The 26,858-nt window shown below is 43.4% G+C and overlaps 1 protein-coding gene across 2 annotated transcripts in view; it reads right to left on the bottom strand.

Annotated features, from left to right (window-relative positions):
- LOC124776919 (exocyst complex component 7) overlaps positions 1-5,832 on the bottom strand; it is a 130,086-nt gene extending 124,254 nt beyond the window's left edge. For both annotated transcript variants that reach the window (XM_047252132.1, XM_047252131.1), the window contains exons 1-3: positions 5,688-5,832; positions 5,425-5,590; positions 3,608-3,798 (exon numbers count right to left, since the gene is read on the bottom strand). In XM_047252132.1, the coding sequence (XP_047108088.1) occupies positions 3,608-3,798; positions 5,425-5,590; positions 5,688-5,738 (408 nt within the window). In that variant the 5' untranslated portion in view covers positions 5,739-5,832. The remainder of the gene's footprint in view (positions 1-3,607; positions 3,799-5,424; positions 5,591-5,687) is intronic.
- Positions 5,833-26,858: the final 21,026 nt, after the last annotated feature.

The following is a 26,858-nucleotide window of genomic DNA, read 5'->3' as shown; positions in this document are numbered from 1 at the left end:
TTCCCTTGTTGCTCTCCATCACTGCTTGCTGTTTCCCACCCAAAACTTCATTTAGTTTCAGAAACAAGAGAAAATCATTCGGTCCCAAGTCAGAGCTGTAAGGAGGATGTCCAGAGTCGAAAACAAGTTTGACAACAGCATTGCATTCCACATTTCTCATTTTGGGTAGTGTACTGAAATTAGTGAAGAGTTTCACAACGGGTGTCTGAATTGATAATTCAAACTCTTGGCGTGAACTCCAAAGGATCACACCATTTTTTTCCCAAAACATTGTTGCCACCACTTTCTGGTGTTGAGATTTGGTTTTTCTTTTTTGGGCCTTGAGGAGGGAATGAGCGATGCCACTCCACAGACTGATGCTAGTTCTCTGGAATCTTGAATACAACCCCGACTTCCGTTATTATCCAGTCAAGAAATTTTTCACCAACATTGTCTTATTCAGACAAAAATTCAAGGGCTTCCCCCACCAGTTTAATGTTATGGACATCTGTCAAATAGACATACACGGAGCACATATGTTTTTGTAGCCAAGATGCCGTGTCACAATTTCACACAGATGCAAATGTGAAATTTGTGGGATGGATTCATGTAATATGCTTAAAGCAAACTGTTGGTTTTCCTGAATATTTTCCTCGAGCACACTGCTTCTTCTTTGATTAAATAAATGCACTATTTCCTCATTGACTACTTGTTCATTGCACTGTCACCATAAACCTTGCTTATTTGCTTATAAATTTAAAAATTGGTGAAGGACCAGTGCTGGACGTGATGTGCAACCATTGTTTACTTTCTGGATGATCCTCAAATGTACACTGCATGCATGAATAAATAACTATTACATATTTCGATATACCTCTTAGCTTCATATGAAAAAATTGTCCAAAGACAGTAGACAATTGTCATCAGAAGTCCCAACTCCGAATATTATGCTGAAAGTGGGCAAAAACATATCACAGAATGTCCCATTCAAGAACAATAGATACTTTCTTCAGCAAAGAAAGAAATCACTAAATACCCATACTAAGAAGGAACCACATGTTAGGAGAAGGTAATGGAGAGTAACTTCTGTTGCTAATATCTTTCAAACCCACCTATTTAATGCCAATACTTAGAAGTATCATAAGTGGAAAGATACTACTCCAAATGTCATCTCATGCAGTGTCTACCACCTCAGCCCTTGTTGTCTCACTTTCATTCTTATGACTTTAATCTCAGTCCAGGTTGAGGATGCTGAGCAAGCTATCTTTCTATCAACCTTCCACATTTTCCTATTTTTGGTGCAAATGATAAAAGCTGAAGCTTATTGTTGAGACTACAATTTATATGGTATTACAAATATGGGTTACAGTTCATGTGTTTAGATAACATTGCTCATATTTCACTACACATGTTACAACAGACCATGTCTTTGGCCTATTTCAGACCCAAATATGAGGTACTAGATTTTGTGGAAAGGTATTGTACCATGTACTTCCTTCTTCATTGTTGTTGTTGTGGTCTTCAGTCCTGAGACTGGTTTGATGCAGCTCTCCATGCTAATCTATCCTGTGCAAGCTCTTTCATCTCCCAGTACCTACTGCAGCCTACATCCTTCTGAATCTGCTTAGTGTATTCATCTCTTGGTCTCCCTCTATGATTTTTACCCTCCACACTGCCCTCCAATACTAAAGTGGTGATCCCTTGATGCCTCAGAACATGTCCTACCAATCGATCCCTTCTTCTAGTCAAGTTGTGCCACAAATTCCTCTTCTCCCCAATTCTATTCAATACCTCCTCATTAGTTATGTGATCTACCCATCTAATCTTCAGCATTCTTCTGTAGCACCACATTTCGAAAGCTTCTATTCTCTTCTTGTCCAAACTATTTATCGTCCATGTTTCACTTCCATACATGGCTACTTTTGTGGCGGCGTTCGTAGCGACAAACAATTCGCTGTAGAAACGGCTTACGAAGTCACCGCCACACTTTTAATAGCGGGCCGACCGGTCCGCTGGAACAGTGAACAGAAAGATGAAAACCCAAACACTCTGATTAAATAAAAGTCGGTACTTATCTTTATTGATGAAGATACAGAAACACAATGGTGAACTTCGTGTCTACAGAGATCTGTCTAGTTCGAGTCGGAGCGGCTAGGTCAGCGTCGGCTGACGACAAACAACAACTCTGCTGCGATGAACACACAACTGACTAGCAAGTACACAATTCGGTGGCGAGTATACAACTGAGCGGCGAATACAGAACTGTCCTAGCGCTCGCGACTCCAGCGCTTAAGAAGCCAGAAGCCAGCGGTGGCGCGCGCAGACTTGCGGCGATTTCCTGTCTCGCTGGCGCTGCTTATGCGGACGGCGTCCGGACTTTGATGCTGCCAACCTTTTGGCAGCGGGCTCGGTTGGCATTACTGGCTAGGATATAACAGCTACACTCCATACAAATACTCTGAGAAACGACTTCCTGACACTTAAATCTATACTCGATGTTAACAAATTTCTCTTCTTCAGAAACGCTTTCCTTGCCATTGCCAGTCTACATTTTATATCCTCTCTACTTCGACCATCATCAGTTATTTTGCTCCCCAAATAGGAAAACTCCTTTACTACTTTAAGTGTCTCGCTTCCTAATCTAATACCCTCAGCATCACCCGACTTAATTCGACTACATTCCATTATCCTCATTTTGCTTTTGTTGATGTTCATCTTATATCCTCCTTTCAAGATACTATCCATTCCGTTCAACTGCTCTTCCAAGTCCTTTGCTGTCTCTGACAGAATTACAATGTCATCGGCAAACCTCAAAGTTTTTATTTCTTCTCCATGGATTTTAATACCTACTCCAAATTTTTCTTTTGTTTCCTTTACTGCTTGCTCAATATACAGATTGAATAACATCGGAGAGAGGCTACAACCCTGTCTCACTCCCTTCCCAACCACTGCTTCCCTTTCATGTCCCTCGACTCTTATAACTGCCATCTGGTTTCTGTACAAATTGTAAATAGCCTTTTGCTCCCTGTATTTTACCCCTGCCACCTTCAGAATTTGAAAGAGAGTATTCCAGTCCACATTGTCAAAAGCTTTCTCTAAGTCTACAAATGCTAGAAACGTAGGTTTGCCTTTTCTTAATCTTTCTTTTAAAATAAATCGTAAGGTCAGTATTGCCTCACGTGTTCCAACATTTCTATGGAATCCAAACTGATCTTCCCCGAAATCGGCTTCTACCAGTTCTACATTCTTCATTAGCCACTTATAATCATGACAGGTAGTCATTCAATACTCTCTCTCCCTCTTACCCCCCCTCCCTCTCCTGTTGCGTGGAAGAGACAAATAGGCTGCCAATGCATCTGTATATCAACATTAAATATAGGACAACAATACAGAAAGGACAGGCTGCTACTCACCACAGAGGATGAATTAAGTTGTAGTTAGGCATAATGTGTATGGACTGTTAGATATTATTTATATATTGGATTAAGTGCTTCATCTCTCTCTCTCTCTCTCTCTCTCTCTCTCTCTCTCACACACACACACACACACACACACACACACACACACACACACACACACACACACACACACACACATTATTGAAAGCAAAAGCAAAAAAGTTACTCACTATGTTTTCGAGTTCAACACTCTGTGGATTGTTCTTTTCAAAGTAACGTTGTGCTGTCTGAAGTCTATCCATCGCTGCCAGGAAAGGCTCCAATCCTGGAGCAGGCCCTGCTTGCACTACCTGTGCTACTTCTTGGCTGACACTGTAGAAACCAATGACATGATCCAGTGCCTTAAGTGCTTTTTCAATGTCTGGTGTTGGCAGTCAAGGATGTTTTCTTTGGCAGACTGCTATCAAATAAATCTCTTATAAGGATAATAATAAAAAAACCTGAATTCCAAAAAATGATTAGAACTATTTTATTTATTAGCTTTGGTCGCCATATTGCTTGATCTGAAAAATTTATGGCTGAATGCATTTTTAACTTAGCAAAATGTTGGGACTACTTTAGTTCCTCACATTACAGATGAAAACCCACCAGCCTGCTATCTATTTTCCCATTAGCACTATAATTTTGTTTGTCTAACATTTAAATGGGTCTTCAAACTTATTGAACACTATTAGCTGAGTAGTAATTTAAACTGAAGCAGTATGGCTCAAAAATTACAGTTTTCTTTAATGTAAGAGAGCTGCCTCTGTTTTACACATTAGTGCAGAAAGTTTCTGTTTTATTTTGTAACTTGTCCTGACCTGCCATTTGTTCTTTATACTGTTTCCCACAGTACATGATTCCATGATTGTAAATACAACTTTTGAAAACAAACTTTTACCGGGATACTTCTAGTATTAATAAAGTAACTAAACTATAGTATCACAAACTAAATAAACCAGACAATGTAAACAAAAGTTTTCATTGTCAAAATTTGTTTTAAACTAGAAAAAAACTGAATACACTAACCAACAGTGAAAATGTAACTGGGATGAAGTAAATGTATGTTAACTATATCAACCACATCGATACGAAAATGACAATGAGAAACTCATTATATTATAATTACTCCTGCTCCATATTCTCATTATGAGATTGGAAAGTGTAAGACTGTGTGTGACAATATATGTTATTTAGGAAAATAATCTGTCACTTGACAGATTACTTCACTGGGAGGTTGAAAACAGTCTCCTTGTCAGCAGTAAGTGGTGTTAATCTGTCTTTTCTAGAGATATCTGACTGACTCTGATATCATGTTGAAATGGAATGATTTATTGAAACTTCTCTTCCTTTCATTAGTTACTTAACAGAATTTTGCTCTTGCAAAATGAAACACTGAAAGGTTTTTCTGTTAATAGTATGTGTCTAGACAAGCATTGTTCCCCACCTGTGCCTAATTCATTGCGTCTGTAGCAGGACAGGTTATCCTTAATGAAATGGATGCTTCACTGACACTGAATACCACGATGTCATAGGTGATGCTAATAAGCTCAAACACAGCCTTCATTTTCGTGGATTGGTAGGATTCTTACAATATTGAGTTATAGTATACTTAATGATAGACTTCACAATATTTTATGATTTTTACGAAATATGGTTTTACATTCAGTTGATGTAACAGTACTTTGTCTGTGAACAGTCTTTACAGACCTACTGATACCATCTATTTATGGTTTTCTGCAAACTTAACCTAAAAATACCTAGTAAATATTTTTGTATTATGTTCACACTGCTGCGACAGTTTACTATTTGAAGCGTATACAATGAACGCACAAATTTGTTTCACATATGACTCTGAAGAAAAATGTTTTTGTTGTACACAGAGTAATTCCTCTACTGAAGATACCTTAGCACAATAAATCAGATTCATAACACAATGACCACATGAAGTCTTTTTTTTCTCGGACTACAGATTACAATTTAAACTTTCTTAATTTCAAAAGGATACTTTCCTGACGTTTCTGTAAGTTGCCAGTTTCATTGTAAACTGGCAATATAGTCTCCTCCAAACGTGCCAATCGATGTTCAAAGGAATCTAGTATATTAATCATACCTTTTGTTAGGTGATTACTTTTGCCCTTGAGTTCCTTTAGCATATTCAAGTTATTCAACTCCTTCAACAAGAAACGTACGTTAAGTATTACCATGTTTTCCGAGAAAGCTCTCAAAGCAACAATAAAACAATGTAATCGAAAATATTTATTAACAAACCTTTTCAAGTTTTGATTCGATTTCGCATTTTCGTTCCGTTGCGTCATGCATTTTCGTAAACTGTTTGTATCGATGACTTTATTAATAACGTCAATACAGTACATAACCTGACACAAGCATAAACGCCTTCTTCGTCTTGACAGCTGACAATTGAATCACTGATAAACAAACAGTGTCGCCAAGCTTGCGCGATGGTAGAAAATTCCCCTTTCAAACCTTCTGAAAGATAAAAATGTGTAATCAGTTCGCAAACGAATATCGTTTAACGTAGCTGTTATATTCGATAGTTTCTAGTGCCGATGCACTTATCGTCTTCCTTTTAACATTGTGTTTTTATTGAAAGTGCTTTAACAGTCGCGACACTTCGCCTCGATTTTGTTGCCTACAGCGCCAGCAGCGCCCCAAGCGGCTGGTAGGTTGAACTGTGAGTTCGGCGCGATCGTGAAAGCAAATAGTGATTGTTTATTTTGATTTATACAATGATTTTTACCATCGAGAGCGTTTGTAGCGCGATAAATTGCAGCAACAACAGGAAGAAGACACCACAGCTGTCTCTTTTTAGGTTTCCTAAGGATTCTGAGAGGTATATACCATCATGTTACTAGATTGTATCGTCAGGATTCACTTGCAAACTATATGCGTATAAATGATAAATGTTTCGTTTTAGGAGCAGAAAATGGCTAGTTAATAGCAGACGAGAAGACCTTATGAAGAAAGACCCAGTTTACCTGTATAATAATATTAGGTTTTGTCCGCTACATTTCGAAGAAAACCAGCTCATGAACGCGGACAATAACAAACTCGTGTGAAATGCAGTACCCACACTGTTTGACATCCCAAATAAGCAACTTCTACTGACGATGAAGAGGAAACTGCCACAAAGATTCGACAGTCAATCTAAAGTTGTAGAACAATCGTATGACACAGAAGCAGCCAGTTCAGCTCTCCATGTATCAGTGCCAGATTCGTGCGAATCGTCACCACAGACGTGCTTTGACGATAAAGTGGTTAGATTAAGTGCAGCTGTTCGTGTCTTACAAAAGCGTGTGAAGTGTCAGATTGTGCAGATCGAGCGAAACTATTACGGGACAAGGAAAGTGCCTACAGAAACATTGTTTGAAAATTATTCAAATATTTGGTTTTTCGTGAAATGTAATGTAATCAGCTCATTATAATGTTTTCAGCATATTTCTGCCACTATTTGGCAGTTCCTTGACCCACTTAGAATAATATAAAGATTAAGGTCGTACTTGTGGCAACAGGCGACAATGACACACACAGTAGGCCTACAGAACGATAAACAAGCTGTCGATCGCTTTTGCATGTAGAGGTACATGTCTGTTCTTCTTACGTGTGAATCTGTGTGTTTATATTCTTTTGGTATCAACGTGGTAAGCTGCAATTCTGTCCAATGTCACAAGTGTTTCTTCACGAGTGTGTTGTAGCTTGCTACTCTATTCATGGTTTTTGTCCATACTTGCCCTTATTTTAGAATCATTAATAGAAACATATATGCCTTTTGATGCTAAACAAACTCTTGGAGGCAAGAAAATAACTCGAATAATTCGGAAATTACGCAGGAAATGGATGCAAACAAACATTATGCTTACGAAGCTTCTGACGTTCTCCTTACCTGCCGCTTGGAGCGCTAGTATCGCTCCATCTGTCAAACGGCAACAACTTTTACAACATTAAGTGTCGCGACTGTTATGTTAGACTGTGATGTATACTCACCGTGAAATCTGGGACAGGTATCGGTAACTTAGGTAGAACCTCAATCAAAATCGTTTCATACAACTGTGCATAAAAGGTTTTAATTCATCAGGTGTTTTATAATCAAACCCCAAAACGCAAAATTAAAACGTGCTCACATTCTGCAGTTATTATAAAAGAAAGCGGAAGGATTTAAAATTACTGTCGCAGCAATGACAATAATGTGATTGCTATAGACACTGGTTGATGTTGGGGAGAAACAGAAACACAGTTTACACTGCTGGCCATTAAAATTGTACACTGGTACTTATAGCAAATACCGGTAACGTAAACTTACTTATACAGCATGGCACGAAGAACATGATTAAATTTGAAGGTGATTTGAGGGGTATTAAGGATGCGAATTTTAGTTCACATAGTTACTAACTGGCACTAACAGTGGCTCGTCCTGGACGGGAATGTAGTCAAACTGAGCTTGGATGATTCAGTTACATCATTCCATGTGACAATTGCGGTGGTTGGCAAGAAATGGCAAGCCAGTCTCTCGGCAACCCCTTTCCTGATGATTTCAGGAATTGATAAATTAGAGGGAATGTGCTGCTCATGCCAGAATCGATCACAGTCTGGACTGAGGTAGTTCTGGGCAATGAACGGTCTTGCGTAATCTTGTTGAAAATAGGTCGCAGCTACTGGCCTTAAGCCGTCATAAATGTAACTACAGCTGCCAAAATTGCCAGCAATGCAAAACAGACGTGACCGTTTTGTGTGCCGCTACCCAATTAGCACCCCATACCGTCATGCCAGATTCTAGGCCCATATGACGATAGCGAATGCAATCTGACAATGTTCGTTCTCCTCGGAGTTCTCCTCACACACACACACACACACACACACACACACACACACACACACACACACACACACACACATCTGATGCTTATTTCCTAAAACCTTTGCTACCGAAACGCAGCTCCAGCTCTTCAACCATTCAACACCTCCCCCCCTCCCCCCCCCCCCCCACAGCCGTAAAAATCACAAGATTCGATTTTTTAAAACCTTTGATAAAATTTATAACGAGAAATCATTTCTTTTATAGGATACTGTTCTGAATTTCTGTTTTTTTAAAACATGATTTCTTATAATCAAAACAATACTACCACAATATTTAACAACAAGTGCTGCCGTCTGTCCCCGTAGCAGTGTCACTTTATACATATATATCGGCACAACTCGCTAGTCTTCGTGACTATGACGCCATGTTTTCAATTGTTGCCAGTAGCAGTGTTCAAACAGTTGCATCGTAGCTGCTCGACGAAGCAGATATTTAGGTGAACACTTGCCTTCCTAGGTTTTTAGGAAGGCTCACCATGACTTTTCTGGAAACTTGTATTTGCTGATTGAAATATTTCATTCACTAACACGTTGTTGTAGTTACATAGTACCTTGCCGCATGCTACTGGCTATCGCATTACCTTGATCACCCATTGTCTGCTCGCTGGTGCCCGAGACAGCGGCAAATTATATAGCGTGTCACGTAAGGAATGAAATTTTTCAATTGAGCGCTTCTTTCAGTTTGCTAAGATGCCGGACCTGAAATTGAAGCGACTGCCATTTGTTGATATTGCGATTACCAATTGCCATTGTCAGCTGGCATTTGTGCGTACTGTTATCAATTATAATGGAGCGATATACGATGGATCAACACTTCCAGATATTGAAAGTGCATTTCAAGTACAGTGAATGCTATACAGAGACCGTTCGAAGACTTCCTTTAATTTTTGGTGGGCGAATGTGCCTAATGTGTCAGCAGTGCAGAGATTGGTATGGAAATTTGAAGATATAGGATCGACAGTGAACATCACATTACCTGTACGTCCTCATTCTCTTCGACCGGTAGAGAATGTCGCTCTCGTCAGTGAGAGTGTCGCTGCGAGTCCAATGAAGACGATTCGCCGCTGTTCTCAACAGGAGCCATTTCGAGAAGCAGTCTGCATCGAATTTTAAGTGAAGATTTGCATTTGCATCTTTTTACGATTCAGCTAACACAAGAGCTGAAACCGAAGGACCATTTGAAGCGTCGGGTATTTGCTGACTGCGTATTCAGAAAACAAGAATTCGATAGTGATTTTCATAAGGAAATAACCTTCAATGACGAGGCACACTTCCAACTTAATGGTTATGTGAATACGCAAAATTGCCGTATCCGGGGCACAGAGAATCCTCACAAAGTCTAAGAGAAGCGTCTTAATCCACAAGAAGTCACTATTTGGTGCGCATTACGGCTGGCAGACGAATTGAACCATACTTTTTTGAAGACGGGACTGGAAAAACAGCGACAGTGTTTGGTGATTATTATCACCATATGATAACACAGTTTTTGTGGCTGCAATTGCAAGAACTGAATGTGGAACACTTGTGGTTCTAGCAGGATGGGGCAACTTGCCACACTTCCTTTGAAACAACAAGGTTGCTAAGAGAAAGAATGCGTCCTCGTCTCATCTCTCGCAATGGTGATCATAAATGGCCACCGAGATGGTGTGATTTGACATCATGTGACTTTTTGTGGGGATGTGTCAATTCTTGTGTTTACGTGAACAATCTACGAGCCATCTCTTAACTCAAGGCAGAAATTCGGTGTGTCATGGGTCAAACTGAAGCGAAACTTTGCTCCAGAGTCGTCAAAAACTTTGTCCACCAAGTGGAGGCGTACAAACGAAGCCATAGAGGACATTTGCTTGATATTTTGTTTCATGTTTAATCGCAGTCTTTGTGTTTCATATTGACATAATAAAGCTAGCAATTTTCAAATAAATTATGTGTTTCATTATTACATTAAAAACTTCGTTCTTTATGGACCACCCTATAGTTACATTGTGATTTAATACATGTGTACCGTCAGTGTCGAGTTGTTCCAGTGAGTTAAAAAAAAATTCCCTGGGAGGTGTCAGAACTTCGTTCCGGCCGAAATTAAGCCCTGGATAGTCCACTGCAATGCTTTATGCAAGACCGGAACTCTTCTGAAAATACAACATGATGTCACTCCCGTGTCGTTGGGTGCACCATTGTCGTCGCAACTCTCTCGGCCACCGTGTCAATGGAGGTCATCCTGGCATTCTGCGTTTCTCTATTGTATGTTTGGATATTTGCCTTGTTGCAAAATAGTCCATTTTATGAATTAAGGTATGTGATGTAGCTGTATGTTTTTGGATGGCCGAGGGAACAAATATGTTTATCCCCTTAGGGGCTAATCACAAGTGGCCATTGAGGTCCTTCATGGCTTTGGGTATGGCCCAGCTGAACCCATCGATTTCCTAGTGACATGGCAGTCGTGGGGTCCCAGCCAAAGCAAGTAGCAATATCACAGAACAATAGACCACAGTCTCGATATGCCACAATTTTATATTGTTGAATTCTGTTGCAAAAGACCTTTTTCTTCTTGCACAAGGGATTACACAACTGTCTCACAGACAGTCTGCCCCCTTAACTGAGTGGTCAGCGCATCTGACTGCCATGCACTGGGCCTGGGTTCGATTCCTGGCTGGGTCGGAGATTTTCTCTGTTTGGGGACCAGATGTTGTGTTGTTCTCATCATCATGGACACACAAGTCACCCAACATGTCATCAACTGGGAAGGCTAACTTCCACAGATGAGGACTTCTGGCCGTCAATGCCATACAAACATTTCATGTCATTTCAGACAAACAATATTCAAACGTGATTTCTAAATGAATAACTTGCAGCGAATCTTTCATTGTATACAGAATGTAGATGACGGTACTCCAACTTACTTTTTTGGACAGTTGTGCTAAAATGTTCATTCACTGCATATCCAGGCATGTAGTACACTTCATGCCAGTTTTATGTTTGTTACATGCCACCATCATAGTGTTGCTATTTTAATGCCCAGTTTGATGAATGTGAATGAAAACTCCAATGCACAATTTCCTTTAATATCATCTGCATGTGCGAGCTTATATATTGGATAATACTCAATGTGTAACTGTTGTGTATGTGGATTTAGAACTCTCAACACCGAGGTTATTAGCGCCCTTGTAAGCGAAAAAGAAAACGGTTGTTAAGGCTAGAGAAAAGATATACTGTGCATTGAAACCATGCTCATTTCTTACTCTCAGCAATTATAGTATTTTATTGTCATAGACTGGTTAAAACACATCTCTATTGCGTTCCAAATTGACAGCCAACATGCTACCTATATTTGCTGAAGTGCTGACTAGGTAGTAGATAGACTACTGTCTAACAGCTGATTGCCTAGTAAAGAATAACGAGGAAAAGAATAGATGTTCGACACTGCTATTTACCTCACCTTTGTAGACTAGACCCAATATCTCTCCTGATATTATCTGTTAAGTCATCAGTGTATGTAGAGCACTGAGTTTGCCATTTTAAGCGTAGGTAGAACATTTATTGGTCTTAAACCTGAAACACTATTTTTGCGTCCATGACCGAGTGGGAACGACATGCTACTAATGTGATCCAAGTAGCCAGAACAATAACACTTTATTAAGACAATGAACAAACACAACAATAGCATATAGGGGCATAACTCGGTGCAAGATTAGAGTCTCTCACTGTATACTGGAATATTCTAGGAATGGTTGTATGTGGCTGCAATAGTTGTAGAATGAAATCCTGCTAGGCAGAAGGCTTGGAGACAATGAATTTGTGGTGTCACCGCCAGACACCACACTTGCTAGGTGGTAGCCTTTAAATCGGCCGCGGTCCGTTAGTATACGTCGGACCCGCGTGTCGCCACTATCAGTGACTGCAGACTGAGCGCCGCCACACGGCAGGTCTAGAGAGACTTCCTAGCACTCGCCCCAGTTGTACAACCGACTTTGCTAGCGATGGTTCACTGACAAAATACGCTCTCATTTGCCGAGACGATAGTTAGCATAGCCTTCAGCTACGTCAATTGCTACGACCTAGCAAGGCGCCATTACTAGTTACTATTGATACTGAATCATGTACAGTCAAGAACGACGCTCATCATTAATGGATTAAAGTTAAGTATTCCACCAGTTACGTCCGTTTTTCTAAATTCTAATTTCCTTGTCCTGTTCCAGACCTCACGCCAGCCTGCGTGAGCTAAAACGCGTGCCTTTCGGCTTCCTCTAATAACATGGTGTTGGCTCTCCTGCCAACCCACAACAGAATCAATGTAGAGAAACCACCCAGAAATGGTCTGGAAATCTGATATGCGGACAATGATGTACTCCTCAGTCTTTGTTTATGGGTGAAGTCCATAGCAGCTGGTACCACATGGAGCAATAGCTCTGACAATGTTGGAGATGATGCTCTGCAGAGCAGTGTGGAGAAGACACAAAGAGAGGTCCCAGTGGTTTCTGTGAAGCTCTCCTAGATCTTTGCCTGTGGACTTTAGCTGGAGGGTCCACAAAGTGCGGTGAGCTTGATCCAGAGAGAGTGGTACACTCAGTGATGGGAGCACTGTTTTGAGGGACCATTGGCAGTTGCTGTTAAGCTACAGAGTGACTTCTGATGTGAACTGCTGTAGATGGGCCAAGCAGCAACCTATATAGCCAGGTCGTGGATGGATACGGAAACCAGCGCTTGGCGGCACATGACTGGTGCCACCAATGAAGTGCTAGTTGTGGTAGCGTCATATGTGGTGAGGCTCACTCCACCATGAACTGTGGTGACTGCTGGAGACTCAGAGGGAAAACAGTTATGCATGTTCTTGTGTACAGTGGATTATTTTCCTGTTAGTGCCAGAGCCCATGTAGCAAGCGGGCAAGGAAGGCGACCACTCATGGTGCATGGTTGTATGAGCAGTTGTTGGATCACAGGCGCTAGCCATATGATATAGATCCTACCCTCTCTTAGGAAGAGATGGCGACACCATCTCAGAGATGATGTAACCCTGCAAGGGAGGAGATATCTCAGAGTGGTGAGGAAGTCCCTGGAAGGTGTATACGAGGTGAAGGAGGCCCAATCCCAGTGAGCCGGGACCAGAGGCAGGCCACATGTATGTGGTTGCAGCAGGAAGAGAAACAAACTGGGCTGTCATGGTGGAACGATGGCTCTGGTACGAAAAATGGCACCAGAGTCATGGTCCAGGTTTTCAACAAATCTTCCATGATGGCAGCGCCGAAAGTGCAGTGAAAGCCAAACGGTGCTGCTGAGGCAGCCAGACGCAGAAAGACAACCACCTGACATAGTGTGGAAGGTCCAGGAGGGCGCATGTGGCAGTCACGACTGGAGACTGTGGAGAATGGTGTCTGTGCCAGGGTGGCGCGTGATGGATACTGTGAAAGACACTGTGCAAGCTGGAGAATCACCAGTCGACACAACAAAAGTGCAACATGAGGAGCGAGGCCCACCGAGAGAAAAGGACAGCGGGATGGTAGAAGAGAGCGTTGGTGGCGTCAGAGTTTGTGTCGACTAGACCAGTGTCAGCAGGGCCGACTTCGAGAATGCTGGCATCGACAGGGCCAGTATCAGCAGAGCTGGCATTGACTGGGCCAGTGGTACAGGGCTGGTGTCGACAGGCCAGCATCGATAGGGCCCGCATTGGCAGGGGCCAATCTTTACAGGTGTCAGTGCCTTTTGCAATGACACCCACAGTGACAACACCTGGTGCAACAGAGGATGCAATGGAGGATTCAGGAGGAGAGGTCAGGAAGGAGGACCCAGCCAGGAGTTCCAAGGGGAAAGAGAAAATGCCCCTGAAGAGAAATGGGGCGCAGAATCATGAGATCAGCAGCTGTCAGCATAGTAGACCATGAGTTGGTCCCAAAGGTGAGTATAGGAGAGAGTGAAAAGGTCGGCCCCAAGGTTAAGAGACTAATGGATGTTATAGGCCAAAGAACCAGAGGAGAAAAGCTTGTCGACGAGAGTTCTCGTGAATCATGTAGGCTAAGAAGTACTTTCCAGCCAGATAGAACGTTTAGTCATAGCTCCAAGGTGTCATCGAAGACCTGAAGCGGCAGGTGCTGTGGCGTCCTTGCCTGGGGTGGTGCAGCGACTGGGTGGGTGAGTCACTGCAACATAAGCACAGTATTGTGTTTCATAGTACTGATGTTACACTGTATGGTCTGTAACAGGAGCAACTGCACCAAGAAAACCAAGTGCTGCCATGCCATAGCGAATAAGAATGAACCGAAAAGAGGCTACACTGGGCGAGACCCAAGCCTGTCTCTAAAAGGTGCAACCCGAAGCCCGCATCTCGTGGTCGTGCGGTAGCGTTCTCGCTTCCCACGCCCGGGTTCCCGGGTTCGATTCCCGGCGGGGTCAGGGATTTTCTCTGCCTCGTGATGGCTGGGTGTTGTGTGATGTCCTTAGGTTAGTTAGGTTTAAGTAGTTCTAAGTTCTAGGGGACTGATGACCATAGATGTTAAGTCCCATAGTGCTCAGAGCCATTTGAACCATTTTTTTGCAACCCGAAAATCAACAATCCTCATTGCCAGTTTTCTGTTCAATGGGAACGACATGCTGTTAGGTAAGAGACTAGTTAGCCAAAACAATATAGCTCTTTTATGTCAATGAACAAACACTACAGTAGTCTCCAGGTAAATAACTTGATGCTGGCTTAGAGTACGTCACTCTGCACTGGAATGTGCTGAGAATGGTTGTAGGTGGCTTTAATCAGTGGCAGAACGAAGTTCGGCAAGGCAGAGGACTAGGAGGCGACATCTTACAAAGCAGCGCCGACAAGTCATTCAGCGATTTGACATATGGCCTGCGACGTGCTGCACTGTCTTTAAGTTGTGGATGGAGCCCATGGTATGTGGTGTCCCACGAGGCAAAAGCTTGGAGACAATGTCGGACGTGACGTCCCACGAAGTTGTGCAGGGGCACTCAAGGTGGGTCAGCAGTTCGATACGCGGCCGGCAGACTGCTCCTTGATCTTCTGCTGTGGACTTCGACAGGAGGGATCGCAAAGTGCACCCGGCATTGATCCGCAGAAGCTGGTAGCCCATGTAGCGAGCAGGCGATGAAGGTTACCACCCATGGTACAAAGCTGCAGGAGTAGTAATTGGATTGCAGGCGCTTGCCATATGATATAATAATTACATTCAATGATTTTGTTTGATCTGCATGTAATCAATAACCCATATTGATGGAAGTGATTATATGATTTGTCATATGCCTAAGTAGAGGAACTAACAGCCATAATTATACAGAGTGCCTCTTATTCTGACCTATTTTTTAAAATTTCTGTAATTTTTGCTATGCATTTATTTTTTTTAGTAGTTTTAATGAAAATGAAGTATTAATGAAAAGTCTTACTTAAGTGAACAATTTTGTTGAAAAATGTGGCACGCAAAATTAAAATGTGTCGCTGATAACAATAATTTACGTTTGGAAGTAAAATAAAATATGTATTTTATTGTGTGTTGTTGTTGTGGTCTTTCGTCCAAAGATTTTGATGCAGCTCACCATGTTACACTATCCTGTGCAGTCTCTTCATCTCCCAATGACTGCTGCAAGCTATAATGCTTCTGAATCTGCTTACTGTCCACGCTCCAGCCCGTGGAATGTCAGTTTTGTTTCTCCTGATTACGTCTCCTGAGTAGTCTCCATCAGAAGATCCAAATGGGGAACTATTTTACTCCGGAATGGCTACCGCCATCATTTAATCATATAGTAAAGCTGCATCCTCGGGAAAAATTACAGCTGTAATTTCTCCTTGCTTTCATCGTTTGCAGTACCTGCACAACAAAGCCGTTTTGATTGATATTACAAGGAACGATCAGTCAGTCATCCAGACTGTTGCTCTTGCTACTACCGAAAAGGCTGTCACCCACCTTCAGGAACCTCATGTTTGTCCGGCCTTTCAAAAGATACCATCCCTCTCTGCATCGTCGAGGCACACAAGCCACCAACGGCGAGGTCCATGGTTCATGGGGTCAGGGGGGATCTTATTGTGTATGGAAAGTTATTGTACATTGCTCTTTGTATAGTGTACAATAAAAAACAGTTTTTTGCGAGTAAATTACATATATTTTGCTTGCTTCTTCTATCATCACGTCTCGCTCCAGTTCCCAGTCGGCTTAAATCGTGTCTTCAGTATCTAATCTTCGACCTTTGAACTCCTATAATACCATATCGAAGTAGCAGCCTGAAATTTAGTGCAATAGCACGTAATTTCGTCAGAAAGTTCGAGGAAAAATGTCTTCCTCATTTTATATTCAAAACTTAATATGTTAGAATCATGTGAATGAGCAGATCAGAGTATTTGTTGAAGTACATCGTTAAGTATTTTACTGACTAAGATGGTGCACTAATTTACTGTCATTTGTGTTTGTCAGACCACTACTGAAAAAAGTGAGCTGCCTTACATTAGATTACTATCCCATTAGAAGCAAAATTATTTTACAAAATTTCCGTGCCATATGATGGATCTATAATGTATGCATGCAGCTTGGTTGTCGTCTGTCCTCGTTTAACTCAAAGACCAGTGAAGCACATTTAAAACGCATCCACTTTTATCACAGAGGCACTATAACGTAAAACGCCCGAAAAGGGAATCACTTGCACAAATTCTTTGGGCGTCTGCCATACATAACCGGATTTATTCTTTGAGAGAAAGTTGAAGAATGACCTATCGGATAATCAATAATCGTCAGTCTAAACAACATGATGTTGGTATCATGAAGTGCTCTTCGCGGTGATATGGATTCTTAGACTTACTACAAGGCGATTTTGATCGGTGTTTTACTAGATTGGCATTGCAGAAACAGGTCGTTCGAGGTTATGAGTTGAATTCTGTCATCTTATGTGTCAAAATAGCACCACAACTGTGTTAATTGTCCAATTTAATGCTAGACTGTCCAGAAAATTCTAAATTAGTGTCCGTCCTGTCACTTTTTAGTGATGCTGCCTTTCCACGAGTCGCGTGTCTCCACAGCTTTGTTATTGATGAATTCTGTGTAAATGTGAAGTGGATGAAATGCATATGAAATGATATTCGTGCATACCACTCAGATATGCTATTCTAGTGGCAGATTAAACCACAATTCTTCGCTGTTGTCCGCTTCAGTAGTCCTATTTCCACATACACCATTGAAGAGCTTCTGATAGTAGTGTTCGCAAATGAAATAAAATGATCGTACCGCACTATTGACCGGGAGACCCTGACTGCGATTGCTCGGCCGCCTGGTGCAAGTCTTTCTAAACTGACGGGAAAAAGGAGTTGTGCAACATAAGCGAAAGTTGGTAGGCGTGTAGATGATGTCTAGTCAAATTTCGCCCCAGTCGCATAAGAGTGGCGTTAGTAGCGCCACTATGACATAGCAAATCAAGTTTGCTTTAAATACAGGCTGTAACGGTCGTGAGAGTTAGTTGCCTTTGAGATTGGATGTGATGAGTTTATGTTAGTCAAGAAAGCCTTTAAGGCGACAAAGACGCCATTATCAACACCTCACCGAATTTGAACGAAGTCATGTAATAGGACTACCCAGAAGCAGGATGTTCCTTTTGCGATATTGCAGAAGGGCTTGGCAGGAATGTAGCATTTATACATGGTTGCTGGCAGCGGTGGTCATGAGAATGTACGATCGCAAGAAGACCAGAATCCGGACGGCTACGTGACACTACCGAGAGGGAAGATGTGGTAGGCGTATGGTTCTGGGGCATCATACTGCATCTGCAGCAGCGATTTGAGCAGCAGTAGGCACCACAGTGACACAACGAACTATTACAAATCGGTTATTTCAGACAGCTCCGAGCCAGATGCCCTGTAGTGTGCATTCCACTGAATCCAAACTACCGCCATTTGCGACTTCAATGGTTTTCATTGAAGGGCAGGGAGGAGGTCTTCTGTGTTCTCTGATGAAAGCTTGTTCTGCCTCGGTGCCAGTGATGGCAGTGTGTTGGTTAGAAGGAGGCTAGTTTGGGGCCTGCAACTAAATTGTCTGCGTGCTAGACACGCTGGACCTACACGTGGAGTTACGGTCTGGTGTGCGATTTCGTATGACAGCACGCACCCTGACAGCTAATTTGTATGTCAGTCTGGTGATTCAACCTATTTTGCTTCCATTCATGAACAGCATTCCAACAGGATAACGGTCGCCCCACATATCGCTGTTGTTACCCAACTTGCTCTACAGAGTATCCACACGTTGCCTTGGCCTGCTTGATCAGAGATCTGTCTCTGATCGAGCACATATGGGACATCATCGCACAACTTCAGTATCACCCACAAACGGCATTGACCGTTCCTATACCGACCGACGAAATGCTACAGGCATCGAACTCCCATCTCATAAACTGACATTCGGCACTCATACAACACAGTGCATGCACGTCTGCATGCTAGCATTCAACATTCTGGTGGTTACAACGGTTATTAATGTACCAGCATTTCACATTTGCGATGTCTTATCTCGTGCGTACGTTAGCATATGGTCTTGCAGCGTTAGTCACTTAAATACGTAGACGAATGTATTCCCGAAATTTCATTACTCTACATAAATTTTTTTTAGTGTTGCGATGTTTTTTCCGTTAGTGTATTTACAGTGTATTTGACGCCACTTCGGCGATATGCGCTTGTATGAAAATGAGATGAACTGAAGAGGAGAGCACAAACGCCCATTCCCTCTGCAAAAAAAGTCTCTGACCTACCCTAAGAGAGGCGGTGCTAACCCCTGATAAGGGAGTATGCATTTTATTCGGAAATCTTAGAGGGAAAAGAACGGGTTTTGAAGAGTGTTCAGTTAGCCTAATGTTCAAGACAACGGCTCGTAAAAAGCAGAAAATCTGGGTTCGGCTCTCGATCTGGCACAAACTCGTAGTTTTCACGACATATTCAATACACATAGCCTGATGCTCGTCCAGACACTTGATCCAATTTACTGTGCTTCAATTACTGGCCGTCGTTGAGAGTCAATGATACGTTTCTTTGTGCCTCCCAATGTGTTGAACGGACGGCAATACAGCAGTCGCCTAACGTAATGCACATTAATTTACTTCATTGTCATTATAATTGTCGCATAGAGATGATTCAGTTCTATAAATGACGTGTAAATCAGTTTATACAAATTTATAGGCGAAAATGCGCCACGGTGGTAAGAAATGTGTAATTCTGATCTTCCCGGAGCTTCACAACTTCTGAGGTTATCGATATGGCTATGCAAGAAACTATCATCTGTGCTGGATTTTGAGCAAAGCGGTCACTGAAGCACGTGACTTATCGGAGGAAGTTGCAGTGGGCTTTGATGTTGTTGTTGTGGTCTTCCGTTTGAAGACTGGTTTGATGCAGTTCTCTACGCTGATTTGTCCTATGCGGGCCTCTTCATCTCTACAACCTACATCAGTTGGAATTTGTTTATTCTTGTGAAGCCATAGTCTCCATTAAAAACCACCCACTTGCCCACCACTACACACTTTCCTCCATTATCAGACTGACGATTCCTTAATGCCTGAGGATGTCTCCTATCATTAGATCCCTTCTTTTAGCCAAGTTGTTCCATAAATTTCTGTTCTTCTCTATGTGATTTAGTACCTGCTCATTAGTTGTCCTATCTGTCAAGCTACTCTTCAATATTATTCCGTAGGACCACATTTCAAAAGCTTCTATTCTCTTCTTGTCTGACCTATTTATCGACCACTTTTCACTTCTGTACAAGGCTACGCTCTATGCCGATAAGCCGGCCGAAGTGGCCGTGCGGTTAAAGGCGCTGCAGTCTGGAACCGCAAGACCGCTACGGTCGCAGGTTCGAATCCTACCTCGGGCATGGATGTTTGTGATGTCCTTAGGTTAGTTAGGTTTAACTAGTTCTAAGTTCTAGGGGACTAATGACCTCAGCAGTTGAGTCCCATAGTGCTCAGAGCCATTTGAACCATTTCTAGGCGGATACCTTCAGAACAGACTCCGAAACACTTAAATTTATAGTCAGTGTTAGGAATGTCTTGTTTCTCAAAAAATTCTTTTCTTGCTATTGCCAGTTTGCATTTTATATCCTATGTAATTCAGTCATCGTTATTTTGCTGTCCAAATAGCAAAACTGTTGTAGTTTCTAATCTAATTACCTCAGCGTCGTCTGATTTCATTCGACTACACTTCATTATCTTTATTTCCTTTTGTTGATACATTGTAACGTCTTTCCAACACGCTATCCTTTTCGCTCAACTGCTCTTCGCAGTTCTGTGCCGTCTCTGACAGAATTACAAAGTCATCGGTAAATAAAAAAAGTTTTAATTTCTTCTCTCTCAACTTTGATTTCCTTCCCAAATTTCTCATTGGTTTCCTTCAGAGCATGCTCAATAAACAGTCTGAACGACATCAAGGCTAGGAGGCTACAAGCCTGTCTCTCTCTCTCCATTCTCAACTCCTCCCTAACTTTTATGTCCGATTGTTGCGACTGCAGTCTGGCTTCTTAACATGTCACAGACGGCCTTTCGTTCTTTGAATTTTATCCCTGCTACCATCCGAATTTCAAAGAATTTATTCCAATTGACATTATCAAAAACTTTAGCCACCCTACATATCAGCCTACACAGCGAAAAAAATTAATTAAACACGATCATTTGCAGCACCGGTCGGTACTATCACAGAACAGGTTGACCTGTGCTCTTATAAAGCAGTACCAGGTGAGCTTACTCTGATGTCGGACGATAGCGCGCCTTTGCAGGGCCGCGTCACGGCCGGCTGCGCCAGTGCTGGAGACACGCGTCAGGCGCCATCGGACACGGCCTCCCGCGAAGGCCTCGCCGCGCGCTCCATCCTGCCCGCTTTCCACATTGGCCTCACTCGGCCCGCAGCCTCGCTTACGTCGCGAGTGCACCCATCTGTCACGTATCCTCTTCCGCTATACCACTGGTCGTTAGGTGTAGAAGCAAGTGCGCACGAAAATACGTTTCAGATTGGTGCAGTACAGGAAACCTTGGAACAGAGGAAGCATAACCAAAAAATTGGACGATGAAGTATGAAAAGCTGTTGACGGTGTAGAAGTGTACCGTCCAGTCGTATTAATGTGACAACCTGTCAGAAGCCTAAATAACCACCTTTTGCAGTGCAAACCGCTGCGCGACATACACAAAGAGAGTCATGAGGTTCTGGAAGGTACCGACGGTGATGAGGAGTCATGCCGACTCCAGTGGCGTCACCAGCTTCACTAGATTTCTCTGTTGAGGATCCATGGCGCGAACATATTCTCGATTGGATTTAAATCCGGGGACTTCAGTGGCCAGGAGAGTACGGTAAACTCATCCTGGCCCGCACCAATAGCTAAGTGGTCAGCGCGACGGGATGCTGTGCAAAGGGGCCCATGTTCGATTCCCGGCTGGGTCGGAAATATTCTCCGCTCAGGGACTGGGTGTTGTGCTGTCCTCCTCCTCATCATCATCATCATCATCATCATCTCATCCCCATCGCCGCGCAAGTCGCCGAAGTGGCGTCAACTCAAAAGACTTGCACCAGGTGACCAGTCTTCCTGACAGGAGGCCCAGCCGAATGACATTTGACTCTGGTGCTCTTAGAATCACGCAGTTACAGTACGCTGCAAGCCATGTGGCACGTTGCTTTATCCTCCTGTTAGATACCATCGTGCTGAGGAAAAACAAACTGCATTTAGGGATGGGCATGGTCCCCATGGATAGATGCATACTTGTGTTGATCCATTGTGCCTTCCACAATGACAAGATCACCCAGGGAATGACATGAAAACGTTCCCCAGATCATAACGCATGCAGAATGTTTTCTTTCATTCGCTTCACGCCGTACACGCCGACGGCCATCTGTTCGATGGAGCATGAAACGTGATTCATCTGAAAAGGCCACCTGTCACCCCTCACTGGACGCCCACTTGGGATACTGGCTTGCTTGCGGTATTGGCGTGCAAATTCCCGTTTTCGTCGCCGATGAACACCAATCAGCATATCTGCATAAAGCAGGCGCCTGCTACCGAGCGAGATGGCACAGTGGCTAGCACACTGGACTCGCATTCTGGAAGACGCCGGTTCAAACCAGCGTCAGGCCATCCTGATTTAACTCTTCAGGCTTTCCCGGCGATCTAATGACATCTTGGGTTGTCGGGTGTTCTGCCGGATATCAGCGTCGTACTTGCACGATATTTCGGTCACGTAGCTCGTGACCTTCATCAGGTGCGACCGCTGGTGAGCGGGCGCGGACCGCAGGGGGAACGCTTGGTACCCCAGACCGTAGATGAAACCCCCAGGAGCGGGTTTGGTGGGCGCGGACCGCAGAGGGAACACCTAGAACCGCAGCGCACGGAAAACGGAGCAGCAACGCTCCAACAGGTCGCAGGGAATGGGCGCGGACCACAGAGGAAGCGCCTGCAGCCGTTGGTGGAGGGGGAAGGCCATAGGCATAAATACTGGACCAGGTCCACTCGTGGAGCAGTCTCAGGTCGCACCTGATGAAGGGCACGAGCTACGTGACCGAAATATCGTGCAAGTACGACGCTGATATCCGGCAGAACACCCGACAACCCAAGATGTCATCCTGATTTAGTTTTTCCGTGATCTCCCTAAATCGTTTCAGGCAAATGCCGGAACGGTTCCTTTGAAAGACACGGCCGACTTACTTCCCCCTCCTTCCCAAATCCGATGGGACCAAAGACCTCATTTCCCCAGATCAGCCAACCAACCAACCAGGCGCCTGCTGTGGAGGCCGATATGCAGCAACGTTCGCTGAACAGGCGTTGAGGAGACACTGTTGATAGTCCTTTGGTTCATCTACATCTACATTTATACTCCCCAAGCCACCCAACGGTGTGTGGCGGAGGGCACTTTACGTGCCACTGTCAATACCTCCCTTTTCTGTTCCAGTTGCGTATGGTTCGTGGGAAGAACGACTGCCGGAAAGCCTCCGTGCGCGCTCGAATCTCTCTAATTTTACATTCGTGATCTCCTCGGGAGGTATAAGTAGGGGGAAGCAATATATTCGATACCTCATCCAGAAACGTACCCTCTCGAAACCTGGACAGCATCTGGGTAGTCAGTAGCTCAGCAGTTGTACGTCTATTCGCGCGTACACATTTCCACAGCCGTCTTTCACTCCTGTCATCTATGGTCCGTGGTGCCCCGTAGTCGCCTCGGCGCCGGTTCTGAATAGCGCCATTTTACCATTCATGGTATACTTCAACCGAAAAAGTTTACATACTTAGCCACTTCGAAAACGTTTTCCACCCTTGGCCCAAAATCTAGTGATCGTGCCCTTCTCGACGTCAGATAAATCATCCATGTCCATATTACAAAGACTGCACTGCTTTCGACATCCCCCTAACACACTTTGTATACCTTCCACTGCTATTGCTGCCACCTGCCGTCTGTGAGTGGTTGTTGCACATTGACGTCGAACATAGGCGGTGGTCACATTAATATAAAAGTGACGTTATAAGCAGCAAGGATAAGGCATGTGTAAGGCCCAAGCGACCCAAGTCGCCGCTTCGGGCGTCAAGGAGAAGGAGGCGTCACAGCCATAAGATTTCTGTACAGGACGTACCACAATTTGTAGTAGCGGCCGCTTGGGGCGCCAAACTGAGAGGGTCGCTCTCGTACGAGACTTGTATAGACTGCGTACCGTCACAGTTACTAGCGAAGGAAACCAGTGAATATGTACGGTGGTGAAGAGGAGGAGGGTGGAGGGAGTGGAGACTCCGAAAGGAAAATTGCTTGTGTGGAAAAATGTTCTCGAACCGGCCCTGAGCAAAGATCCCAAGTCTTCTGAGTGGATGGCATCCTGTATGTGTCTACATGCGCCACATAAACATTTCGAGGGGTTCAGCGACCTATTTACTTATTTATTTATTTACTTGTTTATTTATTTATGTATGCATGTATTTCACGTGGCAAGATCAAGATCTTCAGGCATTCTGTCTCATCGAATCAGAGATTCTTAATGAGACAACATTACAATATTTATAGTACATGAACAACATTTAACAATAATAATAATAATAATAATAATAATAGCTAATACATATAGCTGAATAAGTGTTAGTATTATTGATATTACACTAGACAATTTCCTCTTTATGTTCTTGTGAAATGTGCGTAATAATATCTAACAGAAATATAGTGGAAGTAAAAACGTATGTCATGATTGGCTGGGAGACACAGAAAGGCAGGTTTAGCCACCTGAATCGGAAAGGTATTTTCTGTCCTTCACATGGGTAGGGACCTTTTCATCGCAAAGTGTGAGCGTTATGTGTTGGTTAGTGCAACTGTTAAGTGTAGGAGACTGTAATGTGTGTGTGTGTAGTGTGATGCCATGTATGTGTTGGATGATGATGAGAGAAGGGAGAGGGTGAAACCCAGTGCCGGGACATAGCCTACTCCTCTCGAATAACACCAAAGGGGCCACCGAGCTTAACTTCCCCATCCAGCGGACGGATCACCATCTACAGTGTCGCATGCCCTCACTTCGTGAGACACTGCAGAGAGGTTTGGGACTGAACCCAGAACATTGGCGCAAAGACTGGTGATCAGGGACTTTACGTCAAGGCCCCTCCTGTCTCCACTTGCGTAAAGGCAAAGACAAACTGGTTCACTGCTGAACAGAAGGAAAACAGCTGTGATATGCCGAGAACGAAGCTACGCTGATAACAGAGTGATTTTGGATAATACGTAGGTTACGGAGTAATTTGTTCTAGAGTCGTATGGTCGAAATGGAGAAGGAAATGCGGAGAGGTATCTGACGTAGTGTTGCATTTATGGAAAACTGGCAGGTACACTCTTTGACATAAAACTTGACCGGCGGCCGGCCGCTTCAGAGGCTAAGTCCGCGCCGATCGCGACATGGGACAATAAAACTGGCCACCTCGCTATTTCTCTAAGTCCGGTAAGCTGCACAATCTGGCAACACTGTAGACTGCGGCACTTCCTGGAGGAAAACTTGTCCCATGATGGAGAAACTATAGGCTGATTGCACCTGTGGTCTAGTGGTAGCGTGCGTTGTTTCTGTTCATAATGTCAGTGGATCGAGAGCAGCTGGCATAAAATATTTTTATAGCCTCTTCTGCCTGAATACTGAACACGTGAATGTAATAGTAGCGCAGATTCAATCTATTTCGCTTTCTGACACACCGATATCAAAATTTTGTCCAGTAACCATTTTGCGGCAGATTTCCTGCAGACTGTCCTCCTCTGGACGCCGTAATCGGCAAAGCTCCGGGATCCACTTGCTGGCTACCGGCAGTGGCCGTGGCGACAGCTGCGGCGTTGCACTCCCCCGTTCTTTATCGAAAGCGCCTGCTACCGCTCATCGCTTCTGATGATTTAAAACGCTTTATTATTAAATGTTGCTCCACAGATAATTTCTACGATTTCCATTCACACTCAAAAGAACGGAGACAGACGCCGTGATTAGTAAACGGGTATTATATTACATTAATCGGTGAGAGCGGAGTGTGGCCCGAAATTAAGTTTATAGACTGGGACGAAATTAAACCACGTCATTACATTCGATCAATTAATAACTGCTTCATACCTCGTTTCTTTTCCTTTCAAAGTCAATTATTTGTGCAACTTTTAGCCAATATTCGGATGTTTTCGTCAAGCCAGAGTGAGCGTCTGTGGTGTAAAGTGTATTACAGTCTTGTTTCATTCCTTATGGTAAGTCTATGTGATAAATTGTGTGAATACCTTGCAACGCATGCTCTGTAGCAGTGCAGGAACACGGCACATTTGGTGTTCCATATATGGTTTCATGAACTATTTAACGTTGATCGGAAGTGATATATGACGAACAAAGCTCAAATTCGTATCGTTGACAGTCAATTTGAATCTTTTCAGGAACCATTTTACAGTGAAGCATCTTGGCATTCGGAAAGAAGCAGACATCCATGATATTAACATAATTTACTAAGTTGAAATTGCACGAAGATTGATGTGTAAAGGCATTGTTCAGATTTCGTATAAGGAATTTTTACTAGCAGTTTGCAACTCCATTAATTAAAATTGAAAAGTTGTACTCAGCAGCTTTCATCGAGATTGGAACTGCAATCTCATATAGCCCAAGCATCGCAGCACACAAGGGAACCATTTTTTTTTTTTTTCCCCACTGAGCTAACGACACACTGCCGGTAACAAGCCCACGATAGTCATTGCGATATTGCCTGAGCCTCAAAACGCAACCTTAAACCCACAAACAGGTGTTATGTATGTGAAGAACGCCGTTCTTGGAGTCCAGAAATTAAATACACTTTATAGGTGTCTCATCTTACAGTGAATTATATCGTATGAGTCTTCGATGTGGAAAACGAATGTCAAGTGAATTTAGCGAAGTAATGCCGGGCTACACCCGGAAGTAAATGCTCTATCACAGTGTTGACAAATACTTGCTACGACGGTGCCAATTCTCGCCTCTCTTACGAGGCAGCTCTTCAGCGAAATGCTTGCCGTGATTCTCCGATACGGTTCTTCAGAGGGGAGACGCGCGTGCACATTCGGTTTTCCTGCGGCGTTCTCCCCTGACAGTTTCTGACGTCGCCTTGTGGGCTATGTATACATTTG

The sequence above is a fragment of the Schistocerca piceifrons genome, chromosome 2 (assembly GCF_021461385.2).
Source record: "Schistocerca piceifrons isolate TAMUIC-IGC-003096 chromosome 2, iqSchPice1.1, whole genome shotgun sequence".
In the NCBI taxonomy this organism is placed as follows: Eukaryota; Metazoa; Arthropoda; class Insecta; order Orthoptera; family Acrididae; genus Schistocerca; species Schistocerca piceifrons.
The sequence above is the reverse complement of the archived record's forward strand: the minus strand, read 5'-3'. Positions and strand labels throughout refer to the sequence as shown.